The sequence below is a fragment of the Curcuma longa genome, chromosome 14 (genome assembly GCF_044706935.1).
Source record: "Curcuma longa cultivar G26 ecotype Majalengka, Jawa Barat chromosome 14, ITB_CL_G26_1.1, whole genome shotgun sequence".
Lineage (NCBI taxonomy): Eukaryota > Viridiplantae > Streptophyta > Magnoliopsida > Zingiberales > Zingiberaceae > Curcuma > Curcuma longa.
Window position 1 is genome coordinate 4,919,106 of NC_133874.1, and position 17,093 is coordinate 4,936,198.

The 17,093-nt window shown below is 37.0% G+C and overlaps 2 protein-coding genes across 2 annotated transcripts; one reads left to right on the plus strand and one right to left on the minus strand.

Moving 5' to 3' along the window:
* Positions 1–1,682: 1,682 nt before the first annotated feature.
* Positions 1,683–6,353, plus strand: LOC141844956 (SKP1-interacting partner 15-like). The gene is made up of 2 exons (XM_074732941.1): positions 1,683–3,045; positions 5,986–6,353. The coding sequence occupies exon 1, from the start codon at positions 1,784–1,786 to the stop codon at positions 3,026–3,028; it is 1,245 nt and encodes a 414-aa protein (XP_074589042.1). The 5' UTR covers positions 1,683–1,783; the 3' UTR covers positions 3,029–3,045; positions 5,986–6,353.
* A 2,932-nt stretch (positions 6,354–9,285) lies between these two features.
* Positions 9,286–14,044, minus strand: LOC141844957 (glycine-rich RNA-binding protein RZ1A-like). The gene is made up of 5 exons (XM_074732942.1): positions 13,929–14,044; positions 11,450–11,575; positions 10,356–10,907; positions 9,834–10,292; positions 9,286–9,751 (listed from the first exon to the last, which is right to left on the minus strand). Exons 2-3 carry the CDS (start codon positions 11,558–11,560, stop codon positions 10,374–10,376), a joined length of 645 nt encoding a protein of 214 aa, XP_074589043.1. The 5' UTR covers positions 11,561–11,575; positions 13,929–14,044; the 3' UTR covers positions 9,286–9,751; positions 9,834–10,292; positions 10,356–10,373.
* Between the last annotated feature and the right edge of the window lie 3,049 nt (positions 14,045–17,093).

Here is a 17,093-nt window from a genome sequence, read left to right on the forward strand (position 1 = left end):
TACTTTCTATTTTCTTCATATTAGTGTGTATATTGTCGAGTGCGCTGCTCACAGATTCTGAGCCAACATCTTTGGCCCTGCGATCGACGGGTCAACGCTAGCAGTTGAATCAGAGATTCTGAAACGGCGACGCTTAAAACTGTCAACTTTAAGCTCGCCCTACTGCGGAGCTTGGGTGGGGGCGGAAGGGCATTGCGAAGGCAAGCTCCGTCACCGCAACCATCATTGCCACGGGCAATTAGCTCCTTGATTGAGCATTGAGGGGGAAGGTTTTGGAGGAGGTGGAAGAGCGGGAGAGCGAGTCGAAAAAGAAGAGTGAACTGATTTTTTTTTTCTCATCCTTCCTCTTATTTCTCTTCAATTCCATCTTCCTCCTTCCGAAGGACTCTTTTCCCTTCTCTTCCTTCTTTTTCTTCTCTTCGTTTCTGCATAGATATTTTTTTCTTCTTTAATTTCTTTCCTTTCTCTCTCGATCCACCCTCCTTTGTCCCTGTCGGATGCTATGTCTAGTTTTGAGCTTGATTAGATTATATAACACAGAAAACAAAGAGATAAAATGAGCAAAAATTTAATTAAACGGAATAAATTGATCAAATTTAAATATTCAATTCGATTATTTCAAATTTTTAATTTTTTTTAAAATTGATTAATTTGATTAATTTTATTTCAATTTTAAAATTTTTTATTCGATTAAATCAAATAAATCGACTTAATCAAAATAAAAAATATATTTTATAAATTTATAAATAAGTAATATTATAAATCTCTATTTAAAAATTCAATCGGTTCAGTTAATTTAAAAAAAAATTAATTTAATTTAATTTTGATTAATTTAATTTAATTTGATTTGATTTTAATGGAATACAAAGAGATACTAACTTTCGTAAAGATGCTGCACTAAATCGACAAAGAAACACTGATAAGACGAATGGACAAACACATATGGAGTCTGAAAATGATTCACTAGTCTGAAGATTTATAACGCGTAAAGTTGGACTTGGCGCTGTACGCACGGCACGAGGAGCATTGGACTAGCGATGACAGCGTCAAACAAACATTTGACTTGGCAGCAACTCCGCCCCACCATCCGTCTGTCTCCACTTTTGAACGTTAAGTTAATTCGCTCACAAGTCATCGAGCAATAAGAAGAAATGCGATGCCAAAGTTGAGAAGACGACGACGCCTCAACGCCCAGCAATAGCGAGCACAGACCTCGCCACGCATGAATCACGAGCCACATGCGCCCGATGGTTTGAGCCACAGAACGGAGGGATGGGTGAAGTAGGAACATCCGTGCCTCTGGAGTATAATTGAATTGGTTATGATCGAATCTTGACGAAATCAAACAATACTTTCTTACGTCGTGATCAACTATAGTTATCACGAGCCACATGCGCCCGATGGTTTGAGCCACAGAACGAAGGGGTGAAATAGGAACATTAGTACCTCTAGAGTATAATTGAGTTGGTTATGATCGAATTCTGGCAAAGTCAAATAATACTTTTTTGCATCATAATTTTTTGATTTATCTTTTTATAGATAATTATGGACTGATCGTGTGAAATCGCTGAGATGACAGATTTCATTTTTTACGAAAAAGAAGTAGAACATTCGTCCATGGCATGGGATGGGATGGGATGGGATGGGATGGGATGGTCATGGCAGGGGCGTGAATGCGTGATTAGGTGCCAGCGTGGGGCGACTGCGCTGCCCCTTGAAATCCTGTCGCCAACCGCTCTGCTGACCTTTCCTCTTTCCGCCTTCGCAGCCGACGACGAGGACCATGCGCGTCTGTCAAGCGGCGGGAGAGGAGGTCGCCGCTGGAGCCGAGGAGGAGGAGGAGGAGGAGGAGGCGGCGGCGGCGTGCCCGATCCAGCTCCTCCCGCAGGACGCGCTCCACAACGTGCTCGGCCGACTGCCTCTCCACCAGGCGCTCGCCTGCCGGCCCGTCTCTCGCGTCTTCCTCGACGCCCTCTCCTCGCCTCCCTTCCTCTCCTCCCTCCCCTCGCTCCGACTCCTCGCGCTCCGTCACCCGCGCGCGGCCTCCGCGCCGCACCCTTCGCTGCACGCCTTTGATCCGGCCCTCCGCCGATGGCTCCGCCTCCCGCTCTCCTTCCTCCCCTTCCCCTCGGCCTCTCCCGTCACCGCCTCCCCCTCTCTTCTCTACCTCTGGGTCGACACCGCCCCCTTTGCCCCTGCTGCCGATGCGGCCGCCAAGAGTCAGACCAAGTCGCTCGTTGTTTGCAACCCCCTAAGCGGATCGTACCGTCTTCTTCCCCCGCTTGGCTCCGCGTGGTCTCGCCACGGAACCGTGATCGCAGGACCTGGTGGATCCGTCGTCATCGTCACCGAACTCGCGGCGCTGTCCTACGCGCCTAGCCCGGATCGATGGCTCAAGTTTCCACTCAGCCTTCCCTCCAAACCCCGGAGCCCGATTATGATGTCGGGTTCCGTCTTTGCCCTCTGCGACGTCGGCGCCCCCTGGAGGAGCCAGTGGAAGCTCTTCTGTTGTAGCCTTGCGGACCTCGGAAGAGCCCACGGCTGGGCTCCGATTGAGCGGCACGAGTGGGGGGACGTGTTCGACATCTTCAAGCGACCACGGCTGCTTGCGGGGGCAGGTGGCCGCCAGCTTCTGATGATCGGAGGCCTGAGGTCGTCCTTCGTGCTGGACGCGCCGTGCTCGACGGTGCTGATCCTACGGTTGGACCTGGACACCATGGAGTGGGATGAAGCAGGGAGGATGCCCTTGGAGATGTACCGGTGCTTTGGAGGCGGCTTCTCCAGTCCTTTGGAAGTGGTGGCTGCTGCGGCTGCTGCAGCTGGCGCCAATAACAAGGTGAAGGTTTTTGGTGGAGATGGCAAGGTATGGTTTTCTGGGAAGAGAGTAAGAGGAAAACTGGCAATGTGGGAAGAAGGTGCAGGAAAGAGTGACGGTGGTCTGTGGAGTTGGGTTGATGGTATCCCAGGTTACCCCGAAGGTATGTACAGGGGTTTTCTCTTTGATGCTGGATTCACCTCAACACCGTGAACGAGTGGAAGAGATTGGTGAGATTTTCTGCCCAGTTCTATGCTTTCTGTAGTCTACTTATTATTGATTTATCCACCACTTTGCAAGGAATATACTTCTGATTTATAAATGCACTCTGAGTTATTTTGTTCACCCCTTTTGAAGTTCTTCATCTTCAAGATAGCATCTCTTATTGATTATCAAGTGAAAATTTGATTAATTTGAAACCAAATGTATCTACAAACATTTTTTTTTTTTTTAGCTGCTAGCAAAGTCTGTGGTTTATCAAGTGGTTGCATTTTCTCTCTGGCTTTTTACCTGATTTGGTGGTACTAGTTATTTCAGATCATTATCTACAGTGATAATTATTTTAAGGCATTTCATTGAGGTATATGAGAAATGATGAAGGATACAGATTTCAGTGGGCAAGTCTCATTGTTTAAGTCATTGTCAAAGGGTTAGTACACTGTTTGTGAAAATTTAATGGGAGTAGCTGTGATCCCCAAATTTTCACAGATTCAGTTGAGACTTGTTGAGTTATGTCCCCTGGATGTTATTCCAAAAATAACAACTGGACATTCTCTAGGAAATACTAGGAATCAAAAGTAAGGTTGAAGGGAAAAAAAATATTAGACTGGATTTCTTTTATGAATCCAGACCTTCAATTTGGAGAGTAACTACTAGATGTTTTAGGTAGTTTTTTTTAATGTTATTGTTAAAGATGTTTGTCTAACTGCTTATCCTAAAAGCTTGACCTATTAGAAAAGACATCAATTTATATATTTAGGTTGTTAATACTTTACGATCACAACACTTATCCACATGAGACCAATGGACATGGAGCCTCCTAGTTTCAATACTCCCCTCATGCTAATCATGACTCAAAGGTATAAGCCTAACTTATTATTATTATTATTTTGACACAAACAAGGCTCGAACCTGAACCTTCAACCTCATGCTCTAATATCATTTTAAATACATTTGGCTAATCACTTATTCTAAAATTTGAGTTATTAGGAAAGCTACTAATTTATATATTTATAGACGACGGCACTTGTTCCTGTGGGACCAATGGGCATGGGGCCTCCTAGCTTCAGAGATTATTTTATTCTTGAATACAGTTAACCAGAAGTTCTCTATCCAAAACAAAACAGTTTACCTGGCAAGTTAACTTATGAGGTTTTCTCTAGGAGGTTTTCTTAATTGCCTGCAAGTTGTAAACTTGCCCATTGTTTCTTTCTTAAGTTGGCAACTGGGCTTTATGTTATGCAATAGTGCACAGCATACAGTAATCCTCTCCAATTTCTGGATCCAGTAAAGTTTGTTCAAGATGAACCCAGCTTTTCTTTTCCAGTAAAAGAAAAGGCAAAAGCTAAATATGTTTTCCCACTGTTGAAAGGATGTGAACAGCGGGTAAGTTAGAAACTTTACTTGAAAGAAAACAACAAGACTAAGAAAACAAAAAACAGGAACATACGTAATGTATCATATGACGTTCTGATTTTGTGATGTCAAATTCTTAGTATTGATTTTCCCGTAAAAGTCAACATCTAGAATGCACACTAGTATTAGCTCAATATAGGCATAGATGATGAGTAAGAAATACTCTGATTATTTGTGGGATTAATTTTTCTTTTTTGAGAAACTTGTAAGAAGATTACTAGTTCCATCTTGGTTTGCGTAACAAACATGACTGTACTATGAAGCCATGATGGAAGGTCTAAGCATTTTTGTTCTGGAGAATATATCTGCATAATGATTGATGGTTTTAATTGGTTTAGGTACTTCCACATCAGGCTCAACTTGGACCAAAACAATTACTAGTGAATCTAAAATTGAGAGTGGACTACTTTATTGATGCTTAAATATCCATTTATTAGAAAAATGAAGACTAGGAGCATCTGATACTAGGGTGTAATCATCACCAGTGGAACTGTGATATCAGTATGATGGGTTTATGTGGGATTCTCATTAAATTCATCATTTATATACTTTGGAGTTGGTCATTTGGAATTCATCATTTATCCAAGACTCTCTGTACTTGTTTATATCTATTATGACTTAGGTATTACTTTAATGGTCTATCAGCTTTCAAACCTATCAATACTTTCAACTATAGTCTCTTGAAACTCATAGTTATGGAGGGGCAACACTCTCAATGAATGTGTTGGCCTCAATTTAGTGATAAATTGATATGATTTATATTTAAAAGTTAACGTTGCAATTCAGGAGATAATCTAGATTTTAAATACTGCAAGGCAGCATTTGATTGATAAATAAGTACAGGATAGTATTGGAAATTAAATAGTTTGTGCAAGTAGACCTTTTTATATGGAGGAAAATAACAAGGTTACCAAATGTATATTATGTTAGAAAACTTTGGGTACATGCCAAGTTAACATTATTTGATCATAATTTCAGATGAACCATGCTGAAATGATTTTGGCATGGGCCATTCCAAACCATGCCAGAGGTGCATGTCTGACAAATGGCTGTAATAATTTCTTGCTATTTCTGCTTTGTGACTTCTTATATTTGGGATATGATTGTTATTTCGTCTGAAATCATTACCAATAATGTTACAGAACTGTGTCGATTGGCGTATTTCTGTAGGCATATTAAAAAATACTGGTGTGCTAGTATTTTTACTCCATGCTGTAGCCCAAATCATGCTGGACGGATTAAAAAATTCTGTGCTAGTTTTTACTCCATGCTAAAAGGTTTAAGATGGTATTCGGTTAGCACGACAATAAATTGAATAATTCTCAACATATGCTGCAATATTGCAAGTCATGGTAGCTTTATATATCGTGTCAAACATTTTAATTCCCTTGAGCAAACATGTTCAGGCTTAAAGTCTGGTAGATCATATCAAGCTTATCACATGGTAATATTTTTCTTGAAGGCCTTATTTGTGTTCTTTTCAAACAGTGAATTGTATGGCTAATGTTCCCTTTCTTTTCTTGTGTGTTAAATAGGTCTCAAATTGGCAAGATCTGACTCCCATACCTTTCTCTTCCTTCACATTTCATACTTCTAACAAATAGCATCAAGGAGTAAACATTATGCACGGAAGAACATAATCATCATATCCATGAGGAGCTGTTGATAGAGAAACCTGCAGTGATGCCTTTGGAGTTATGCACTTGAAATTCTTCTGTGTAGCTTTGATTGTTTGATCCTTGTGTCAATTTGTTTGGCAATTTCAACATGTAAGAGTGACCATTGCTATTGTTTGGTCAGCTTAGAATAGTTGTATGATTTATATTTCAGCAACCAACATATTTTGAATGTGTTTGCCATGTATCAGTTCTTTAATAATATCTTACAAAATGCTGAATATAAAGTTATGGTCGCCATGTTATTGTAAATTTCTTGCTGTTTTTGAATGTTTTTACAATGTTCATAGCAATTAATAGGAGGTAGATTGCTGAGTTAAATTGTATTCGTTGCATTTATGGTTCTGTAGCATTGATGCATCATAGAATTTAATAGGATCATGTATTGAATCTGAGGCAGTTGTCTTTTAAGATGCAATCTTCTGTTGGTTGATGTTTAATCTCTGCTCGTTCTTTCTTCCAATGTAAAAAATAGTATCATGTAACCACACTTTCTTTGGATAACTTTGTTCTAGGTTCTATGTATCGAAGAATTGGCATGTGGAGTTGCTTTGTTGAACAACCTCAAAAATACATATGGCGGACTCGCAGATGCGAACACCTACTTATCCGTGAGAATATAGCATATGGATTTTTGTGTTAATTTCATTAACACAGCAATATTAATAAAGCTCATCGAATTTTTTTAATGTGGGACTATTTTCCATATACTTTTTTATATAACATTAATTAATAATTAATGTTAGTTATTCTAGATTGACTTTAAGTAATTAATTTTTCATTTAATATCTATCTACGTGAAATGTAGATTTCGATTTTGAAGTCAATTTCGACTTTCATCGATTGATAACGCCATGATTTTTCATAAAATCATATTAATCCTTTAAAATCCCAATATCCAATAGCTTTCAAACGAATGGTCCCCGAGATGCAGACAAGAAGGCATAGATGCGGAGGGAGGGGGACCTCTTTAGGTAAGCGAATTTCTTCAAAACTATATACATTGGCATTGAACTCGTTGTCATTCGATCAATTTATTTAAGCGAGATAAGGTGGGATACCTTGGTCTTGTGGTGATGTCGAGGTGGCCCCAAGTCTAAGCAGCCACCAAACAATTTTATATTCGATAAATGTAGTTGAAGAGAAAAGGCGAAGGGCACGGGAAAGATGCTTTCTGAAGCGAAAGCGTTAAGAAGTTATTGGTCAGCATTTTTTTTTCTGCTTGTTTTTTCTTTTTTGTTTTTTTCTTTCTTGTGTGATTATGTGATCATGGTTCCGCCGCCATCAATTTTCAATAATTTCTCAAGTCAATCGGTATTCATAAAAGGTGCATTCCACGTCGATACATGTCATCATATCAATTCGATTATATCCATAGGAAGACATTCCACATCTACGACAAGACAATGCAAATTATGACCTCTCTCTTAAATTATTTAGTATTAAAATTACTTTTAACGTAAGCATAAATTATATGTAATTTAAGGTAAGCATAAATTTTATATATATATATATATATATATATATATATATATATATATATATATATTAGTGCATCTGAATGCTCGAATGAGATATTATAATATTCATGTTAAATAGTATTGTAAAGAGTGTTATAACACTTCTCCAATTGAACGTGTTCAAATAATTGAACGCATTCAATTAAAAGTGGAGTGAACCAGCTTGCTAAGAAGCTAGCCTACCCCATGTGTATTTTTTTTAATTATATTTATTAAAATGATTAATTTTAACGATAGTGGGCCTCATATTTTTTTTAAGAGTTAATGTTAAAAGGAATGTGGGTGAAATAGATATATTGTTATAACGAGTATATGACAGTATATCTCATGCTTTTTAATTAGGTGAAGAGAGTTATAATGAAGGTGGATTGTGGATACTCTTACACATCTTATTCTATATATCTCATGAGCACCTAATACAAATTTTTTAAACTTATTTTTTAATTTTAGAATATAATATTTAAGTTAAATAAAATTAATTAAAATCAAAAAATTATATTAAATGCTTATCAACATAGTACGGTCGATCACTATAAAAAATTTATTCAAAATAATTTTATACCCCCGAAGCATCACTAAATTGGTTACAATGAAACATACTTACAGAAGAAGACAAGAATTTGAATCTCGACGAAGCCAAGCAATATCCTCCTCCGTCGTGACCAACTGTAATTTCTTAATTTACCTCTTTACAGATGATCATGAAACCGATCGTGTGAAACCATTGAAGTGACAAATTCCACCTTTTACCGGAAAAAGAAAGTCGAATCACAAATAAAAAATTTTTTCCTTTTAAACAACCATTCAAAAATAATATAACAATTGACTGACTAATTCAATTTAATCAATTTTCAAAAATTAAAATTAAAATCAAACTAAATAAACTTAAATAATTATTTTTTAAAAAAACTAAAATTTCAAATTATCCAAACCAAAGTTTCAAATTCGATCATTTTAATTGATCATTTCAATTTAGCTGATATTTTACTCACATCCTATATCAAAATATCAACGTTATACTAAAACATAATGATTAAGACCAACACGCCGACAAAGTTCATAATTTCCAACCTTGATCAACACATTAAAATACCTTGATGAACTGATGGAGTAATACTTATAGAATAAAATTTTATTCACAAAAAAAATAATTATTCAAACAACAAACACTTGCAAGAATCAGGCAAGCCGTAGTCCCAGCTATGACTTAGTATAGTAGCACTTTCCAATGTGTTTAGACGATTTTCTGAGACTGAAATTTCGAGAAAACAAAAGCAGCCACCCACTGAAAGCAACCTTTTGTGAATATCTGAAGTAGAAATTGAAAGTTGATGCTCTACGTTGCCATTCGTGAGCAAAAAAATCGAACATCTATACTTTCAAGAACTGAACTAAGAAACTTATTTCAGAAGACAACTATTTACAACTTCAAACAGCACTCAGAAAGAAGTGTAACCGTAAAGATCGAACAAAATGCCCATACAACCAACCAAGCTGGTGATTATAGCAACGGATAGGCTAAACAATTCTGAAATCAATTCATAGGTAAAAAAAATGCAGAACATACAATACTGCATGCGAAAGGAACTATTCTAAACTGCATGAAGCAAACAATTTCAGTTAATTCTAATGCAGCATGTCAAGAAATAGCGGCCGAGAGCCATAGAAATTATATTAGGGCTCGAGTATCTCTCTTGACAAATCAAAACTCCAAAACATCACACAACTGTCGCGAAGCAAAGATTTGTAGGTCTAAATGTGAGAGATCAGAAAAGATTCGGATCACGTTCAAAGGTGCAAAACGGTCGGACCAAAAAGGATCTCGATCATGTTCTACAGGAACAAGCCAGCCACTTAAACCAAGGAGCAAAACAGTCGGACCAAAAAGGATCTTGATCATGTTCTACAGGAACAAGCCAGCCACTTAAACCAAGGAGCAAAACAGTCGGACCAAAAAGGATCTTGATCATGTTTTACAGGAACAAGCCAGCCACTTAAACCTCCGAAAGTGAACCGAGAATTGAGACTAGAAATGATATTGGAGCAATGGAAGATAATAGGGAACCCAATATGGCATTGGGGATGGCAACAAGGCCAAGTTGAACCTGCCACAAGGTCAACAAAGTTATTAAAATAAGGTTCCCAAACTGACTAAAATGTTTAAATGGCAGAAACATTGGAAATTACCCGGTTTCCTTTCAAAACCAACCACATACTTCATGTTAACTTGGCCATTTCTAAGTGAGACCATTCAATTGCCAAAACATGCAAAAACTTTGTATCCTGCTAAAAAGCAGAAATCTTGCTGAGGTTGCATGGCAGCGTGCTTCGCCCACAGCATCTATAGGTTTTTAGTAACATTCCAAAGATCCATGGGACCATGGCCATGACAACACATCTTACGGAACCAGAGGCAAATGCACAAAGATATGTATCTAAATGCAGTGGTTTTCCATCAAGAACAAGGCACTTGTCGAAATAACATTAACATCTGAGTGATACTCAAGCACTGAGTGCAGCAAGAGTGGCACAAATGACAATTCCAAAGTAGTAAAGAACAGTAGAACACCATAACTGAAGCCAGTTGCATAGACCCACTGCGACCATAATCAGTTGGAACTAACAAAACGAGCTTCGCACTGCATACTGCATAAACAAAATGTTGTTACTTTGCAAAATTTCCAAAACAAAACATGTTGAGAATCATACCTGCAACACAAGTAATAATCAGTATCTGTTTCCACCACCTCCATTGGGGCGCTCATATGGTCCAGCCCTTTCACGATTATAACGGTCACCTCCACTGCCCCCACGGCTTCCCCCATCTCTGTTGCGAGAACTGAAGCGATCCCCATTACGATCAGGTCCAAATCGATTGTTACTGCCACGACTGCCCCCGTATGAATCTTCTCTGCCACTATATCTATCCCCTCTTCCACCATCACCTGAAGGGCATTCCCTTGCAAAATGACCAGGCTTTCCACACTTAAAACAGTCACCACCCGAACCTCGTCCACGACCACCACCAAAATCCCTACCACGGCCCCTATCATAATCATGACCACGACTCCGTTCATAGTCACGTCCTGAATCACGGTCCTTGCTACCAGGGCCTTGAGGTTGTGCTCTTTCCACAGTAATTGAGCGTCCATCCAGATCGAATCCATTCATGGCTTCGATTGCCTCTTCCATGGAAGCTTTGTCATCAAAAGTGACAAAGCCAAATCCACGAGAACGGCCAGAAAACTTGTCAAGAACAATCTGCAAGTAGAAAAATAATCCAACTAATTAACATGCATCCAAATAAAAGTACTATGCTAGACTGTTATTAAAAATAAAAAATAGAACAACACTAAACCCCTCAGGTATCAAACATTTCATCCGATTATAAGATCATAAGAGTGAATAGCTTCAATCAAATGATGACATTGTGAATGAAAGCACCACCTTGCTGTAATTTTTATATCATTATTATCCAGTGTCATATAGTTAGTGCACCAGGTTAGAAGGAAAGTAAAAAACAGTAAATGAAATTTTACCAGACTATCATATCAAGATGAAATGTGTACAATCAAGGGGGAAATTTAAAATATAGTAAACAAAAGCATTTAAGCTGGGATAAGACTATAAGAATGCATCCTAGGCATGCAATGACAATAGTTTGGTGCACTAGAATTATCATATATAACTCAAGCAACATTAATATGAAAAAGAAAATGATATGGAGGATATGGCCACTGAAAAATAGAAAATAAATTCTTTGTGCTCCTGGAAGAGCAAGCAAACAAAAGAGAGATTTTCACCTTTGCCTCAGTAAGATGGCCAAACTTTTTAAATGCATCCTTCAAATCTCCATCAGTTGTTGACCATGAGAGACTACCAACAAAGCAGCGATATTCATCTGCTTCTGACATTTTCAATCAGTAGAGCTGTGGGGATAAACAAGCATGCAAAGTCAAAAACATGACAGCTACGAGCTGGAAAAAAGGACACAAATTTGAGTCAAAAAATGATTGGATAAGGATGAGAAATACAGCAGATACATCTGAGTATTCAGATAAGTTCAATCAAAATCCATTGACTCACTCACTTGCAGCTTGGAATTATAAATGCAAATTAGACTCAATCGATGTGACAAGATTTAATTGCAAGACATGATTTTTATGAATTTAGAGTCAGACAAAAATTACTTTCGACTGCAACTAAATTAATCAACAAAAATCAAGCAGCAGAGTAAGCATCTCTTACATATGGAGGAACTGTCACAAAATAGTAAATCATTCGATTGAAAAATCACAAATCTCAATGTCAACAGAATGGCCAGATTGTATAGATACAATCAAAATTTTCCATTATAACCATTAAAATTTTAAATAAAAGAAAAAAATAAAATTAGACAGAATAAGAATACACATTAAGATGAGTTGACTGCTAAATTGATTGTAACCTTTACCGCTTTCAACAAATCTAGTCCCGTCTTTCAATTCTAACAAATTTATTTCAACCTATTTAAATATTTCATAATTCTATTCTCCATTAAGTTTGTCATCCAACTACCATTAATTATTGGTATAATATCATTGTAAATCAATTTCATAAAATCAGTGACACCTAGATATTTTATTTAATAAAATGTCACTTTATTTGTGTCATATAAGAAAATAAAATAAAATCATGCCATTGACAATATGACAATTGAGTTTGATAAAATTGTATCATATCTTAAGCTATCATATCGATATCACTAGTATACAGATGGTAATCATAAGGGAGGGATAGAATTGTTAGAGATTTAAATAGGTTGTTGAAAGACGGAATAGATTCGTTAAAATGATAAAGATTAGGATATATTTAACCCAGTAAAAATCATTGTAAGTTGAAAAACATTTCTCATACTAATTCACATTGTCAATCTAGTAGCATAATAATAATTATAAAAACCAAACAATTTAAATGTTAAGGTTTTGAAAAGTGGCCATTCTACACCAAAGCCTACGTCACATATGCAATATGCAGTCGCTTTGGATGATTCTAGTCAATATGTGAGCTAGGAGGCTGCTTATGCATGCTAGGTGAGCTGTCTAGTGGAGTGGAAAAAACAATTTCAGCATCATGAGGACTTAATGGTGATTCTCTGTCAATGATTTTATCCAAAGAGAACTAACTCTTGTGATAGTTAAAAACTAAATTAAGTTGTGATGTAAAGCATGTAACTAAAAGAGTGATCTTAATCGCTTGTCTTGCAAGTGTTAGACACTTTAGATATTAATTAATATTATGAGTATTTTTTTCCTATGTGGACAAATGAATTGGATGGGACTGATATATTTTATTGAATATAAGTCGGTAATATAGAAATATAAATATTTTCAATAATTTTGTAGCAACTGAACATGCCGCTACCTGCCAAAGTATGTGCTATATGACGAGTCAGCTGCATACCATCTGCGTATATATTTTAAAGCCTTGTAAAATATCTTTAAATTTCAATTCTTTTACTCATGACAGCTTTTTATTATTTATTCTTTGTTTTATGGCCAGATCAAGATGCTTATTATTATCCTCATCACGAGATCAAACACACAACTCCATCAAACAGGCACAACCTTTCACTTACAAAAGTTAATTTTTCATGAACCCTAGTTTCTCCAAAATCCTAAGTTCTAAAAGTATAGATAGATCACCAGATCCAGGACTCATCCTGGATGGAGCTCTTCTTTGTCTCTAACTGTTTCTCTTTGCCCTTTCTAAATTTCTATTCTCTGGTGTTTCCTTAACATATTCTAGAGTTCACCGAAAAATTGTCTTGCAAATTTTTCCAGGGATCATTTGATCTCCAACTGTTGTTTTACCGAAAAAGGCTGATTTCTACCACAAGCTAAAACGTACATAGTCTTCTTCTCTAACTGTTTCTCTTTGCCCTTTCTAAATTTATTTTCTCTGTTATTTCCTTGCATATTCTAGAGTTCACCAAAAAATTGTGTTTCTAATTCTTCCAGGAATCATTTGATCTCCAACTGTGGTTTTACGGGGAAAAAAGCCTGATTTCTATCATAAACTAAGACCTACATCGACTGTAAACTTCAGATCCAACAGATTATACCAGTTTACTGGTTAAAAGATAGCGTAGCATGAGTACAAATCCCTCCTAATACGCCATCAACAGAAGAAGAGATATCTCCATCCCAGAAAAGCTCTCAGATAGCTCTTCAAAGTCACAACGCCAAGAAACAAGATGAATCAGAAAACAACACGAATCGGAGATGAAACATCGGATCGTACCTAAACCGAGGGCAGAGGCGAACAGAAACCCTAGGCGACGACGGATCTCCTTGGCCCTTTCCAGGACTCGATATTTATCGTGCGAATCGACCCAGAAAAATCCGACCGAATCTAGGAATTATACCGCAGCATTAAACGCGACTATTAATATAAGACACCTCTTATTTTTATTATTGTGTAAAAAATTCTATATGTTAAAAAATATATACATATAATAATTTTTTAAAATTTTGGAGTTTGTTAGAAAATAATATAACCATAATAATTTATTATAACATGTAATTTATTAAATCCGTATAAATCATTTATTTTTTATTAAAATATTCATTTTCATTAATATTAAAATAAATTTGAGAAGCTTAGATGTGTATGGCTAGATAGTTCAACACTATTAATTTTCTTCGGTAAAAGATGAAATCTGTCACCTTAGCGGTCTTCACACGATCGGTCCGACGATCATTTATAAAAAAATAAATCGAGAAATTACAGTTGATCACAAAGGATATCCTGATTTCATCATGATTACGAGTGTTGCGATAATAACTAACGTGAAAATCAAACCTTTATTACATGAGTATTCCGTAGTACAATTTATTTGCGCATCGTGCCCGCCTTAAATAATTCATGTACTATATCATAAATTCATCACATATGTAATAAATATTAATATCTAAAAGTTATATGTATATGGTAATCATTATGTCAAACTACCCGCACAAAAAAAGGTTTAAAAATAAAAAAAAAAACTACTTGTCACAATAGAATTCCCGTCACAAATGTTGTGACGGGAATATGCACGTTGAATTTTAAAATTAAGATTAAATCCTGATCGTAGATTGAATGAATGAAAAAAAAAGGTTTAAAAATAAAGCATGGATGAAGTATCAAAATAGATATTGTAATTATTTTATTATTTAACCAAAGAGTTTAGTCTTCTTCCATATCGAACCAAGTATTGAGAAAACTTAACCATTTTGGATTGAGTGGCATCCACTTTGCTCTTGGAAAATAATTGAATTAATTATTATGAGGTAGATTTGTTGAAATGGGTAAGAGTCGAATCTCGACAAAATCGAGATAATATCCTCCCTCGTAGTGAATAACTATAATGTTTTAATTTACTTCCTCACAGATAATTGTAAAATCAATCGTGTGGAATTGTTGGGTGGCAAACTTTACTTTTTATTGAAAAAAATTGGCATCCAATATGTCTTATCGAATTTATTATTGTCGTCTCTATTAATGCGACGTAGCGATAAAGTACTCAAAAAATAAATAAAAGGATTAAAATTCGAATGTCAATATGAATGATTTTGAACATCAACGGAATGTGTATAAACTGTATTTTAAATTTATCAGATAGATAAATCAAAGGAAAAAATCATCTATCCTAAAGATTAATCAAGTGAAATCCGAACATCTAAATTATAAAAAAAAACATTTGGGTTGAGATGGATGATCTCGTCTCAAAACAAACCTCTTCTTTTTCTGCAAAAAGGTCATCTTTGCGGAACGGTCGACCTCACGACCAACTGTAGGTCGAGAAACTGCAGTCGGTCACGGTGCAGAAGAGTATTGCTTGGCTTCACCAAGATTCGAACTCTTGCCCTCTTCTACAACTCTACTACGTCGTAACCAGGGGCGGAGCTACAGGGGGGCGCCTGGGGGTGGGCGCCCCCCTTGCCCCCTGAGTTGCTTTCCAATGCAGGGAAGCCTCAAACTCCGATTGATGAAGAATTCTCGACAGATGAGGTGTGGTCGGCGATCGACAGATGAAGGTGGAGCCTCGGATGATAGCATCGCGGGATAGAATGGAAGATGGATCGGTAATTAGGAAGAGAATTCCCTTTACCTAATTACAGTGGTGTGCGGAGGTGGAAGACGATGGTGGAGCTCCGGCGATGATCGAAGGAGAAGCTCCTCTTCTGCGTCGATGGAAGAAATGAAGATGGAATGGAGCTGAAGCTGGCCGGAGCTCAGTGTAATGGTGGAGGATGTAGATGTATAGGGAAGGGAATCCCCTGAACCCTAATGCCATGAATTCCGACGAAGGCGATCATCGGAGAAAGAGATGAAGTCGCGCCTCTGCTCCGCCTTCCCTTCCTCTGTTCTTGATCTCCTTCAAATCGCGATCTCATGAAACAACACTTTGCATTCTCAATTAAATCTCAGCCGTCTCATCAAATCAGATCTGAATCAAAGTCCAACTAGATCTACATCAACGGCCAGCATTAATCCGGATCTAGATCAACAGTTGGATTGAATTCAAGGCTAGATCAAAGGCTTGAAATCTTAATCTATGGTCTTGATCTACTCCCTCTTTAATTTGAATGGATCAGATCTTTAACGGATGATTCAAATCGATCAACTTTGACTTGGATGATTTTATATTTATCTTAAGTGTCTACATTAATGATTAATATAAAATAGTCAAATTTTATTGACAAATGTGTAACAGCTTAGACATTTATCATTAGTCAAGTGACAGTAAATAGTTGAAGTAACCATTAATAACTGTCAAGATTTCAAACATATAAAAGGAGACTCAGACCATGACAGAATACAGAAAGAGAAGAGTAGAGTCTATATTGTGCAAGGAGACATTGTTCATGCTAATGCGAATCGAAAGATGATATTAATATAAAATTAGTATATACTCGACGACGTATCCATATTTAACATGTTCATCATATTTAGCAACTTTGTATCAAAATTGAGGTCGTCAGCAATATTATCACTTTCATTAATATCAATATCATCATGGTAATCATCACTAAAAAAAATCTTGAGTTTGTAATATGAATATGGAAAGTTATTCAAAACTATCGTAGTGAAAGGAACATGAGAGTTTGTCGATGTTTTTCACTTCCCTACCTAGCAGCCCTATTTTCTATTTGACACCTCTTCCTTTGCTCTCCCAAGGATAGATATTGAGTATTGTTTAATTCGCTAATAAACCGTTGTATCTTGGAAAATAAATATCTGTGCAAATCTCTATTCACTATCGGAGAGGAGATGAATTTGTTTTAAAGAAACTTTGTCTAACATAGGCTTACTTTCTGCGTTGCCTTTGAATGGTCTCATGCTTGTTTATTAGTGTGACAATGCGATGTTAAAAAATGACTCCCCCTCGGTAAAAATTCTGGCTCTGTCCCTGATCGTAAC